The following is a 13,776-nucleotide window of genomic DNA, read 5'->3' on the forward strand; positions in this document are numbered from 1 at the left end:
GATCAAGCGTGTGTAACGAGGGCAGAGGAAACGGTGCCAGGTGGGGATAGGGTGGGAACTGGTGTGCCAGCCACCATTCTTCTTAGCTAGCATGAGAAAGTCCTTGCAGCCAGCAGATACTTCTTCCTTACAGGACACATGGCATTGTGCAGTTCTTGAAAAAGAAATGCTTTGCTCAAATTGTTCTGACACCCGCTCTGTGTCTTCGAGTACTTTTCCTGTAGTGTCTCAGAATATGCCCTTTAAATAGCACTGTAGCACTGTCGTCCCATTGTTCATCAATTTGCTCGAGCGGGCACCAGTAATGTCTCCATTGTGAGACTTGTTACTGTTTTTGGCATATCGAATATGCCACGGGTAGCTTGCCAGGCTCTGCTGTGTGGGCGGGATATACTCTCGGTAGCTTGCCGGGCTCTCTGAGAGGGATGGAGGAATCAAACCCGGTCGGCCGTGTGCAAGGCAAATACCCTACCTGCTGTGCTATAGCCCTTTAAGTAAGGCAGATTATTTATGCTGCTCCCTTGCATTCATTCCGTACAGATAAATCCCAGCTTCTTCACATGATTTGTAAGTTTCTTCAGGATCTGGTTTCAAAATTCACCCTATCAGTTTGTTTGTTTGGGGGCCACAACTTGACCGCGCTCAGGGGTCACTCCTGGCAATGCTGGGGCATCTAACTGTGGTCGACTGTGTGTAAGGCAACCACCTTAACCCTTGTACTACCCCTCCACCCACCTCCTTTCCCACCCCATTTGTCATTTTTCTGTTTATTTTTTGATTTTTGGGTCACACCCAGCAATGCACAGGGGTTACTCCTGGCTCATGCACTCAGGAATCACCCCTGGCGGTGCTCAGGGGACCATATGGGATGCTGGGATTTGAACTCGGGTCGGCCGCGTGCAAGGCAAACACCCTACCCACTGTGCTATCACTCCAGCCCCTCCCATTTGTCAGTTTTTGTTTGTTCAGCATCTAAACTTTGTTTTCTCACGTTTGGAAAATTCTATAGTGTCTTGGTGGGGAACAGGACCTATCTTGATACCTCAGAAATGGAAAGGTTCAGATACTCCATTTCCTGGCTCTCACGAGAGAGAGCATAGAGATGTGGCCAGGCTTAGCCAATGGGACTTGGGATCTTCAGTGTGACATAACAGATCTGGGACTGGATCACTGATTTGTGCTCTGGCCCCGCTGTCGCCAGCATGCGGCTCTTGTGAGAGTCAGCTGTGGTTCTAAGCTAAGTGACAGCTCTGTTTCTGAACCGAGATGTCCAGTTCTGTTGTTGGTTACTCCCTGTTTTGAGGTTGCTTGTTGTTTATTTGTTATTGTTAATTTTAGTAGTTTTGCTTAGTTTTGTTTTTGAGGTGCCAGGGATCAAACCCAGGGCCTTATACATGCAAAGCTAACGCTGTGGCTCTGAGCTCAGTCTGTTTTACTGTATTCTTTTTCCAGTTAATTCCGTTTCTGTTGCTTGGGCCTATGAAGAAATGACTTACGTTACCCTCGAGCATCAAGTGCCCCATTCTCATTAAACTTCCTAGAGTTCTTCCGTGGTTGTTCTGTCTTTGTGCTTTCTCACATTCTGTTCCATGTGGAACACTCTTTATCCAGTTCTTATTCTGATTGACTTTGCATGGCTCTTTGGAATTACCTCCAGGCTCTCACGTAAGTTAGTGTCCTCACAGAATCCTCTGTTTATCTCTGTTACAGTATCTATCATATTATATATTGTAATTATCTCTATATTCCTTGGAGATGTGGGGCTAGTTTTCATGTTGGGGGAGATGGATGGGCTACTACAGGTGAAGCTTTGGTACCACATGGTGCTAAGGACTAAACCTGGGACTGAACACATATGCAACATGTATTCTAGTTCTTTTAACTGCTAGCTCCTAGTTTTATATGAAATATCTTTACATTGTTCCTGGCAGATAATAATTATTCTCTAATCTAAAACACAAACGCTCAGCGACAAAAAAAACCCCAAATAATTCTGTTCAAAAATGGGGAAAAGAACCGAGCAGACCCATGTCCAAAGGAGATATACAGAAGGCCATCAGGCACAGGAAAAACTAGCCAGCATCACGGATTATCAGGGAAGTGGAAATCAGAAGAGTGAGGTATCACCTGACACTAGTGAGAATGGCCCATGTGAAATAAGCCAGAAAACCAAAACCCAGAAACAACAAGTACTGATAGGGATATGGAGAAAAAGGAACCCTCACTTTCTGATGATGGAATATAAACTGTTCATCCACTACAGAAAACAGTATGGAAATTTCTCACAAAATTAAAAATAGATTTATCAGATGACTCATCAGTTCTACTTCTAGGTATCTATCCAAGAACTCAAAACCAGTAAATTGAGAAGATACACACCTATGTCCCATGCAGAGTGATTTACATCCACTATGATCTGGAGACCAAAAAAAGATCTGGAGTTAGGCCCAACAACAGATGAGTAGATGAAGAAGTTGTGGTAGGGCTGGGGGGAGGGGTGTAGCTCAGTGGTCAGAGTTGCTTTGCATATGTGAGGCCCTGGGTTCGATTCCTAGCCTGAAAAAAAAAAAGGTGTGGTTTCTGTACATACACCAGTATTACTCAGCTGCAAGAGAAGATGGAGTTTTGCTTTTTTCTACAATATGGATGGCGCTGGAAGGTGTCATACTAAATATAACAATAAGGAGGAAGATAAATACTGGGCCATTACAGTCAAAACAACACATGAGGGGCTGGAGCGATAGCACTGCAGGCAGGGTGTTTGCCTTGCATGTGGCCAACCTGGGTTAGATTCCCAGCATCCCATATGGTCCCCCAAACACTGCCAGGAGTAATTCCTGAGTGCATCAGCCAGGAGTAACCCCTGTGCATCGCTGGGTGTGACCCAAAAAGCAAAAAACAAAAACAAAAACAAAAAACCGGGGCCGGAGCGATAGCACAGCGGGTAGGGCGTTTGCCTTGTATGCGGCCGACCTAGGTTCGATCCCCGGCATCCCATATGGTCCCCCAAGCTCTGCCAGGAGTAATTCCTGAGTGCAAAGCCAGGAGTAACCCCTGAGCATCGCTGGGTGTGACCCAAAAAGCAAAAAAACCCCCAAAAAACAAAACAAAAACAAAAAACCAAAAGCAACCACAATACATGAAAAAACTGAAGGGAATAGACAATGTCCAGTGCAAACTACTTTTTAGACCTCGACTGTAGAACTAAGGTTTCCTAAGGTGGAGAGGGGGGCATGGAAGGAAGGGTCTTGTGGACAGTGGTGGAGGGATACTGGCACTCTGGTCAGAGGTGTGATGTGAGAACATTGTACACTAAAACATAAGAACATTCAGTCTTGTAACAGAAAAAAAGATACTAATTTTTTTCAGTTGAGTGAATAGTTATTAAAATATACTGAGTTATGTTAAAATTTGTCATTTGCATTTGTATACTGATAACTGAAAATATTCTGAAGGCAGAGATCAAGTTTCTTTCATGCTTATGTCTTTTAATTTGTAGCCTGGCACTTGGCTCATGGTAAGTAGATCCTGAGGGAATGCTAATGCATGATTGAATGAATGACTATCAGGGCTCTCTCTTTAGAATTTCAGTTAGCTAGTTTTCCCCCAATAAAGTATCTTCCTTGAGGATAGAGGTAAAGGAGAGGTATCTGCATGGGGCTCCTATTGTGTTCCACATCCAGAACTCTTCTGTGCATGAGGCTTGGTCATCTGTCTAGAACAGAATTAGTACACATGAAAGATAACTGTCTTAGGGGGCTGGAGTGATAGCATAGGGTAGGGCGTTTGCCTGCACACAGCCAACCTGGGTTCGATTCCCAGCATCCTATATGGTCCGCTGAGCACTGCCAGGAGTGGTTCCTGAGTGCAAAGCCAGGAGTAACCCCTGAGCATCACTGGGTGCGACCCCCCCCTCCAAAAAAAAGAAAGAAAGATAACTGTTTGACAAGCGAGTATTTTATATGCCAGGAAAGTGGTTCAAACTGATGTTATTTCATTGTTAGGCTAAAAATAACATTTATAAAAATCCCTTCACTCCTCCTTCCCTTCACTGTTGTGGCCACGGGGGCTTGGAGGTTGCATCTATACCTAGTGTGGTACTTGCACATGCTCCCTGGGGCTTGCACACCAGGTCATGGTATTTGCAGACTTGGTCTCAGTGCTCACTGGGGTTTGCACTCCCTTTCTTGCAGTACTTGCTCATGTGCTTGCCAGGGCGAGCACCCTTACTCTTAATTGATCACACAACTTCCAGTTATGGCCCACTTGAAGGCTGGCTGCGGTGCTCACCTCACCAGAGGTTGCACTTCCTTTTCATTATGGGACTAGCCAGGGGTCAGTCCGGTTTACATGGTGCCCACACACACCTGTCTGTGGCACAGCTGAAAATCACTCGTGGTGCCAGGATCACAGAGCAGAGCTGCCAGGCGCAAATCACAGAGTGCATGGCACACATGGGGCCCTGGGGTTTGAATGTGTGACTTGCCAGGCAGGTAGTATGAGTGCCTGTGCTATTCCTCAGAACCCTAAATATAATACAATTCACTTTTTGTTTGTTTGTTTGTTTGGAGGGACTACCCCACAGTACTCAGGCTACTCCTGGACAGTGCTCAGAAATTGCTTCTGGTGGACCACAAGACAATGGGAATGGAAACCCAGTCTCCTTGGTGCAAAGCAAAATCTCCAATTCATTAAACTCTGTCTGACTTTTATATATGACACATTTTCCCCTTCTTTTATCTTTTTGGTTTTTGGGCTATACCTGTGCTTAAAGCTTACTCCTAGCTATGCTCAGGGATCACTTCTGGTTGAGATTGGGGACCATACTGGGGCTGGGGATTGAACTTGAGTCAGTTATGTGCCAGGCAAGCCCCTTAACTCCTGCATTATCTCTCTGGCCCCAGTATTTTTTATGGGCCATACTCAGAGGTACTTAGGGCTTATTCCTGTCTCTCTGCTCAGGGATCACTCCTAGCAGAGATTGGGGGGCTATATGTGGTACCGGGGATTGAACTCAGGTCTGCTGCATGCAAGGCAAGTGCCCTACCTATTGCTCTATCTCTCTGGCCCTAACACTCTTATTTGAGCTGTTAGAAGTATGGTACCATGGCAAGGGCTTTGGAAATGGTTATTGGTTCATTGGATGGATTAAAATGGAAATCTGTAGTCTGCTATAACTTTCTGTTTTACTTGGCTTCTATACTGCATATTGTGGACTGGTTCATTAAACTTTTTCCTCATTCCTTTTTAGGTCCAAGACAACTTTGACAAAATTGAATTCAATAGGATGTGTTGGACCCTCTGTGTCAAAAAAAACCTCACAAAGAGTCCCCTGCTTATTACAGAAGAAGATGCATTTAAAGTGTGGGTTATTTTCAACTTTTTGTCGGAGGACAAGTATCCGTTAATTATTGTTCCCGAAGAGGTAAGATGTGGCTCTGGGAAGTTTTTACATGGCCATGTTAGTATTAAGTAGATAGAAAAGTTAAACCATTTACTGAATCCTTATTAACATGCCAAGCACCGAGTCATTCCTTCAAGTGTAGAATCTCACAACTCTTATCCATTTGTTATGAGCCCTAACATCACTCTTGGCAGTGCTGGGGAATCATGTAGAACCGGAGATGGACTTGGGGTCTGCCCCATGCAAGGCAAGCACCCTACCTGCTCTACTATCTCGAATTCCCCTGATTTTATTTTTGCATAATGTTAGCCCATTCTAAATTTAACTATTGTATTACTGTATCACTGTCATCCCGTTGTTCATCGATTTACTCGAGTGGACACCAGTAACGTCTCCATTACACTCAGCCCTGAGATTTTAGCAGCCTCTCTTTACTCATCTTTCCCAACGATTGGAGGCTTTCAGGGTCAGGGGAATGAGACCTATCGTTACTGTTTTTGACATATCGAATATGCCATGGGTAGCTTGCCAGGTTCTACCGTGCGGATGGGATACTCTCAGTAGCTTGCCAGGCTCTTCGAGATGTATGTATATATCTTTTACTGTATTTGGGATATGAATATGCCATGGGGAGCTTGCAAGGCTCTCCCATGCAGGCAATAGACTCTTGTCAGCTTGTCAGGCTCTCTAAGAGGGAGAACAAGGATATTAGATGTCTTCTAATAGCTTCTGGGAGCTTGGTCTTATAGTCTCTGGATGTTGGCCATTGGTGAGATTACATGGTGCTGGGGGCAGTTTGTGGCTGTGGCTGCCAAGCTACTGGAAAATGGGGGGTCTGGGTGGAGAAGGCCCAGTCCCAATCTGAGCAGGCCTGAAGATCTCAGGCCTGGGTCCCGCACACCTGGGTTCCTCTGCCGGTCCCTTCATGCGTGGGTCTTGTCCGAACGTATGGAGAGTGGCCTTGAGCATGGCTGTGGCTGGGTTCTGGAGGTCTTCAACTACTTTAGGTCTTAAACTACTGTAATAAGCATATATTGCATTTTTAATTTTAAGGACAGTAAGGCATCACAGAAACCTTATTTCATATTTTTTTTTTCTTTTGGGAGCTCAGGGAAATTAAGAACAAAGTATGCTAGTGTTCTGTTTTTTATTTAGAAAATGTGATGAAAAGTTATTCCGGGCTCTAAAATAAGAATTGCATTTATTTATTTTTGTTTTTTTGGGTCACACTCAGTGCTCAGAAGTCACTCCTGGCTCTGTGCTTGGGGGTCACTCCTGGTGGGGCTCATCGGACTGTGTAGGGTGCTGGGGATTGAACGTGGGTCAGCTGCATGCAAGACAAGTGCCCTGCTTGCTGTGCTTTCTTTCTGCACCAAGAATAGTATTTCTTTCTCAGAAATAACCTTGAAACACATTCTGGGTCTTTTGTGTTTCCCTTGAACATCACTCAAGTCTGTATGCAAGAAGAGATGTGTTTTCAGGTTCTAAAAATTTTGGTAAGGTCTCTCAAGGGGTGCTGACCAGACCAGACTGGTGGTTTCAGTGTGAACGCTCGAGGAGGCTGCACCTGATGATTCTTGCAGGCTGGTGTGGTACCAGGGATTGATGTCAGGTTGGATGCATGCTGGGCATATACCTTAACCCCTAAACTGTCTCTCTGGCCCCTGCCAGTATAGAGATATCATGTTGTGACTTGTACCGAATGGAGAGACTTTTTGGACATAAGGATGAATTCAACTATAATTATAGCAATGTAGAGAGTTAGACCCATCCTGTCTGAAAATATCCAGAGAATAACATGTGACCTCCAAATCCGCACATTTTGGATTTTCTTTATTACCAATTTATACACTGACCAGTAATACTTGAGGGCGCCCTTATTGCTTATGCTGCCAATGTAAGGTCTAGTCTGACTTCTGGGATTCATGTTCATGTGTTGAAAAGTTCACACTGTGTTACCAGAATCAGTAAGTCAACTTACCTACTACCTTCAAGGAATTTGCAGTCCCCTGGAAGTTGTGGGCAAAGGTCAAGTATAATTTAGAGCAAAATTCTCCTCTCTTGTAGGAGAGCTGCAAATCCCCTTCAGATACAGAGACAGGAAAGATTTATTCCTGCTCAGGGGACTTCAGGGCGTCAGGAATTAGGGAATGCTTTTTAAGAGAGGCAATATAATGTAGCAGTTAAAAGCAGGATTGGTAAATATTTGAGGTTTTTTGGTTCACCATTAGCTACAAGTCTTTGGCTCTGTTGTTAGGGCTAGATAGCTGCCCCATGCTGTGCTTCAATAAAATGGATGTTGCCAATTTAAATTTTATATACTTTCCACCATGATATATTATTCCTTTGATTTTTTTCCCCCATAGTCACTTAAAAAGCATGAAACTATTTTCAGCTCATGGGTATTCAGAAGCATGCTCTGAGCCAAATTTGGCTGCTGTGTAGATTTAATTTATGGACTGTAATTTCCATTCCCTGGTTAAGAGCAGGGGACTGGAGTCAGATTTCCTGGATTCTGGCTTAATCATTCTTCTTTTTTTTTTTTTTTGGGTCACACCTGGCAACGCACAGGGGTTACTCCTGGCTCATACACTCAGGAATTACTCCAGGTGGTGCTCAGGGAACCATATGGGATGCTGGGAATTGAACCCCGGTCAGCCGCGTGCAAGGCAAACGTTCTACCCGCTGTGCTATTGCTCCAGCCCCAGTTAAAGACTTTTTTTCCTCTGTTTCATGATCACAGTTTCTTTGTCATAATTAATTGTTCATGTATGTGAGGTTTCCTGAGCTCTCAATTATATTCCAGTGGGCTGTGTGTCTTTTATATTAGTACCACACAGTTTTGCTGTATAGTATAATATAAAATAAAAAAATGCAATGCCTCCCTGCTTAGAATTTTGTCTGTGCACTGGAGTCTTTTGTGATTCCACTCAACTTTTTTTTTTTCTTTTTGGGTCACACCCAGTGATGCTCAGGGGTTACTCCTGACTTTGCACTCAGGAATTACTCCTGGCGGTGCTTGGGGGACCATATAGGATGCCGGGGATCAAATCCGGGTTGGCCGCATGCAAGGCTAACGCCCTACCTGCTGTGCTATCGCTCCGGCCCCATCCACTCAACTTTCACTAACAGTTGTTCTATTCCTTTGAAGAAATCACTGGGATTTTGATAGAGATTGCATTGATTCTGTATAACACTCTGGGGTGGACAGTCACTTCAGTAATGTTAATTTTTCTAAACCTTGAGTATGGAATATCATTACTTTCAATTTGCAGGTTTTCACTTTCTATAAGTTTATTGCTTGGTACTGAATTCTTTTATATGCAATTGTAAATGAGAAAGTTTTTTTGATTTCTTTTCTTTTCTAGTTCATTGCTGTATAAAGAAATGTAATAGGTAATATAATAGTTTTTTGTTGGTGCTGTACAAATCAATAAATACTGATTTTGTAGTCTCTCCCTTTATTGTTTTGGTCTTAATAGTTATTTAGTTTTAGAACATTCTGTATCTGTTATCATATCATCTAAAAATAGTAAAGTTTTACTACTTCTCTCCTAATATGGATTTCTTTTCTTTTTCTTCTTTCTACCTAACTGCTATAACTTGGACTTCCAATACTATGTATTTTAATTACAGTGGTAAGCGTGAGCATTTTCCTCTTGTGCCTGATCTTGGAGAAAAACTTTCAGATTTTTGCCACTGGGTATGATGTTAGCTGTGGGTTTGTGCCTTTTACTGTATTGAAGTATCAAATCCTCTTTTGTTAAAAGGATTTGATTTTAGGGGCTGGAGCAATAGCATAGCCGGGAGGGCGTTTGCCTTGCACACTGCCAACACTGGTTCAATTTTCAGCAGGGTTCGATTCCCAGCATCCCATATGGTCACCTGAGCACCACCAGAAGTAATTCCTAAGTGCAGAGCCAGGAGTAACCCCTGTGCATCACCAGATGTGACCCAAAAAGAAAAAAAAAAAACCACAAAGAAACAAACCAACAGAAAGGATTTGATTTTTTTGTCTCTTGTCTCTATACTCTGGCTATTCATAAGGAAGTGTTTGGGGATAATTCCCCATCATGTGGCAGGACCATGTGGTAACAAGGATTGAACCTGGACCTCCTGCACGTAAGCATATTCTTCAGCCCTTTGAGTGATCTCCTCAACCCTATTGTCAAGGTTTTATTTTATTTTATTCACTGTATTGGGCTGGAGTGATAGCACAGTGGTTGGGCGTTCACCTTTCAAGCGGCCGACCCAAGTTCGATTCCTCTGCTGCTCTCGGAGAGCCTGGCAAGTTACCCGTGCATATTGGGTATGCCAAAAACAGTAACAATAAGTCTCACAATGAGAGACATTACTGGTGCCTGCTCGAACAAATCGATGAGCAACGGGATGACAGTGACAGTGACAGATATATTTAATTAACTGATTTCCATATATTGACACATACTAGTATTTCTTGAATAAATCCCAGGGTCTAAGGGATCACCAAACATTGTATGTGGATCAGTGATAGTGTGATGGATGGATGGATTGGGGATTTGATGTACAGCAGTGGGCTTGATGAACTTGGCATTTCTGGTGGAATGTTCTCGTGGGGATGTTCTGCATTTAGTGGGAAATGCACATCTAGAGTGTGCTTTAGAGAGGCCAGGAGAGAGAAATGGGAAAGCCTGTGGGACATTTAGATCAGGGAGGATGAAGCTGTAATGGGAGAAGTGAGGGCTGAGGACAGAACCCTGGGCTTGTTTTGGTAGCAGGAAGAGGAAGTAGATTCAGTGGAAGGAAGCTCAGCTGAACAATTTTCAGTGGGAGAAATGGGAAGGTGATGAGAATCATGGGTGTCAAAGAGAAAAAACTAAGGAGCAGAAAACTAGCGGCCTTCGATGTTACTGAAAAATTGAGGGTGATGAGGGAGAAGTTGTCTTTGGATTTAACAATTCGGTAGTCTTTGGTAATTAAGGAAGAGCCGGTTTGATTATAGTGCTGAAAAGTTTCTTGGTGCTTAGTAACAGTCACAATGTAGTTGTGTATGTATGCTTAAGGGGAAATAAAGAAAATATGCTAGAAAATATGCCATGAAGTCTTTTCCATAAAACATTTCTAGTTCTGGGGCTGGAGCAATTGCACAGCAGGTAGGGTGTTTGCCTTGCACAGGGCCGACCCGGGTTCGATTCCCAGCATCCCACATGGTCCCCCGAGCACCGCCAGGAGTAATCTCTGAGTGCATGAGCCAGGAGTAACCCCTGTGCAATGCCGGGTCTGACCCAAAAAGAAAAACAAAACAAAAAACATTTCTAGCTTAATGCCAAGACAGAAGAGAATGGAATATTGGCTGATGTAGAACAGTGTTTTTAGGGGGCATGGCCATCCTTTGTGACAACTGGAAGGATTCATGGGGGCAGTTGTAGCTTCAGGTGCAACTGGGGAGCATCTTTCTGTTCCATTGCTAAAGAAGGTGGATTTGCAGGGCATACCGAGTTATTTATTTATTTGTCTATTTATTTATTTATTCATTCCTGGAAAAGTGCAGGTAAGTCAAAGAAGTTTGAGAATTTCTGTAGAAAAAGAGACTAATAGATTTTGTCTTGTTTTGTTCTGGTGCTTGGGGATGACGGCTGAGGTTGCTCAGGGGCCCATGTGGGGTGGAGTGCTTGGGACTGAACCTGGGCCTCCTGCATACAAAGAACGCGTTCGCCATGAACATGAGCTAGCTCTCCAGCCCCACCAATGGTATTTATGGTATTCTTAAAACCTAGCAATATTATGCTAATAAAATTTGCAACATGATTCTATGGTTTTTTTAAAAGTATTTACTTTTTTTTTTTTTTTTTGCTTTTTGGGTCACACCCAGCGATGCTCAGGGGTTACTCCTGGCTTTGCACTCAGGAATTACTCCTGGCGGTGCTTGGGGGACCATATGGGATGCCGGGGATCGAACCCGGGTCGGCCGCGTGCAAGGCAAATGCCCTACCCTCTGTGCTATCGCTCCGGCCCCAAAAGTATTTACATTTATTTAATTTATTTCATCATTATTGTGGTGGTGGTAGTGGTGGTGCATTTGAGGCCACACCTGGCAACGTTTGGGGCTTATTCCTGGCTCGGGGCTCATTCCTGGCTAGGTGCTTAGAGTCATAGGCTCTGAAGGGAGTCCGTCAGCATTAGCTTCCTGGCAGCTCTGGGAAGGCAAGTGATTTCTCTTCAAGTGGCCTGAAATGCTGGCATCCTCATGAATCTTGATGCATGCCCTGGAGTTTTGAGTTCCATAGCCCAGCCCCAACTGTGGAGCAATCTTCCGGGCATCTTTGCAGACTGACGGGAATGTTTTGGTCTCTTTCCAAACAAGCAAATCCCATTTGAGAAGGGAACAACATCTCTTTGTCTTTCAAGACTCGCCAGACAGCTTCCCTTATCATGTGGATTTACCTGGTTTTGTGGTTGTGGTCCCTCGACACCTCTTTTGGGTGGAGACAGCGGGGACAGTATGAGGGTTGGTAACACAGTTACTCTTCTTGGGCTGGAAGACTTGTGTGGAGAAGGAAGGGATCTTTGAATAGATTTATGTATAACCTGATCTTCCTGAACTGGTCACTGAGGTTTAAAACATGGCCTGTGTTTAGTGACCACATCTGGCTTTTGACCAAGTATTACAAACTCAAAGTTTCAGTCTTTTATGGAAAATATGAGAGGATTGATCTCCCTCCTTGCCTCCTCCCTCCCTCCCATCTTCTCTTCCTCCCTTCTTCCCTTCCATCCTCTCGTCCTTCCATCCTTCCTTCCTTTTTTTGGGCCATAACCAGTGGTGCTCAGGGCTTACTCCTAGCTCTGTGCTCAGGCATCACTCCTGAAGGGACTGGGGGACTGTTTGGGATGTTGGGTTGACCACGTGTAAGGCAGGAACCTTACCTGCTGTACTCAGAGGAGCTCAGGGTATGGCCCAAGAAGCCAAAATAAATAAATAAAAAATAAAAAGCCATATTTTGAACTACTATTAAATTTGCAAACTTAAAATTCAGTGTGAAAATGTACATTTGAGGTTATAATTTTTAATTTATTATGACTATGTACAAAAGTTCAATTTGACAATTTTCATGTTTTATAACTTTAAGGTAATGTTAATGTGTATCTTTTCAGTAATCTATCTACCACAATGATCACTTTATTTGAGTTTTATTTGAGTACAGAGTGGCTTTATATTTTGGTGCTTTTGTTTTTATTTTGGGGGATCGAACTCCCCCAGGATTTTATCCATGAAATGTGTTTGCTTTACTACTGAGTCACATTCTTGATTCTTACATCGATAATATTTGTAAAGTAAAATTTTTTTTCTCCACCTTTAATTAATACAATCTAATAGTAACAGCAGTAGTTACAGGAATAGCGGACATGGTTTAAATGAATGTTCTTCTGATTCAGCTTCTCACATACATGTCAAGAAACATATCTCCATTTGAGAGTTCGGTATCATTTTGGTCAAATTATATTCCTGGAAATATGTCTCTGTAAAGTATAGTTTTTACATTAGCATTCATTTGCCAAAAAGCCAAGAACAAAGCAGGATGTATCTGTTCTGAGCTTATTTGTAAGAATGTGGTGGAGCAATTAAATATCCAATCTGAAATCATTTTCAGAAGACCCTGCATGAAATAAAACCCAAATTACTGCTAAGCCAGTCAAGACCCTTTTAATTGATGACAGTAAAAGAGCTTTGAACAAAGTGAAATTTTGGAGCCAAAGGCCATAAAAATCACATGCAGTTTGAAAGTTTATTCTTTGTTATTTTTAGTGAAACTTGCTTGGAAGGAGGAAGTAAGCTGCTTCCTGAAACTGAATGAGCCTTTAGAATTGAGGCAGGCCACTTGAAATCAACAGGGCAACACGTGATTTATTCTTTAGTTTAACTGAGTAGTTGAGAATGGCAATGCTTGTCTCTCTGGGGCTCAATATGACGAATTATGAGGTCTTTATGAGAATTATATGATTGTGTGGGCCGTCAGCAGGGGCGGGATCTGCAGTCGCTGATTAGCTGGGTGGCATTCACAGGAGCGCCGAGCAGGGGCTGGTGCTGATGATAAGTCCAAGAGGGCTTGAGGGCCATCTTCGAGAAGCCTCAGAAGCTGCCTGTAGAGCTGAGTTTGTGGCTAACAGGCACTTTGTGAGTTGGGAAAATGGTCAAAGGCCATGTGATTAACCTGAGGCACTGAATGCTTGATTTTGTAATGCTGGGGATCATACCCAGCCCCCAAACATGTGAGGCAAATAGAGGCACTCTCTGAAGCCTGGAGTGTGAGAAGATTCAGGGGTCCCCCCACCCCCCAGTGGTGGATGAGGTAGAAACTAAGGCTATTTCCACCAGGGAGTGGTGAGGTTGCACA

The 13,776-nt window shown here is 43.5% G+C and overlaps 1 protein-coding gene across 2 annotated transcripts in view; it reads left to right on the plus strand.

The window, feature by feature from the left end:
• The window catches only part of SWAP70 (switching B cell complex subunit SWAP70), a 77,792-nt gene that overhangs the window by 40,148 nt on the left and 23,868 nt on the right, over positions 1–13,776 (plus strand). Inside the window, exons 3-4 of one of the 2 annotated variants that reach the window (XM_055143997.1) lie at positions 3,500–3,517; positions 5,252–5,425. In XM_055143997.1, coding sequence (XP_054999972.1) covers positions 3,500–3,517; positions 5,252–5,425 — 192 coding nt within the window. The remainder of the gene's footprint in view (positions 1–3,499; positions 3,518–5,251; positions 5,426–13,776) is intronic. The other variant, XM_004613608.2, reaches the window with a different exon arrangement.

Source organism: Sorex araneus, chromosome 6 (assembly GCF_027595985.1).
Source record: "Sorex araneus isolate mSorAra2 chromosome 6, mSorAra2.pri, whole genome shotgun sequence".
Lineage (NCBI taxonomy): Eukaryota > Metazoa > Chordata > Mammalia > Eulipotyphla > Soricidae > Sorex > Sorex araneus.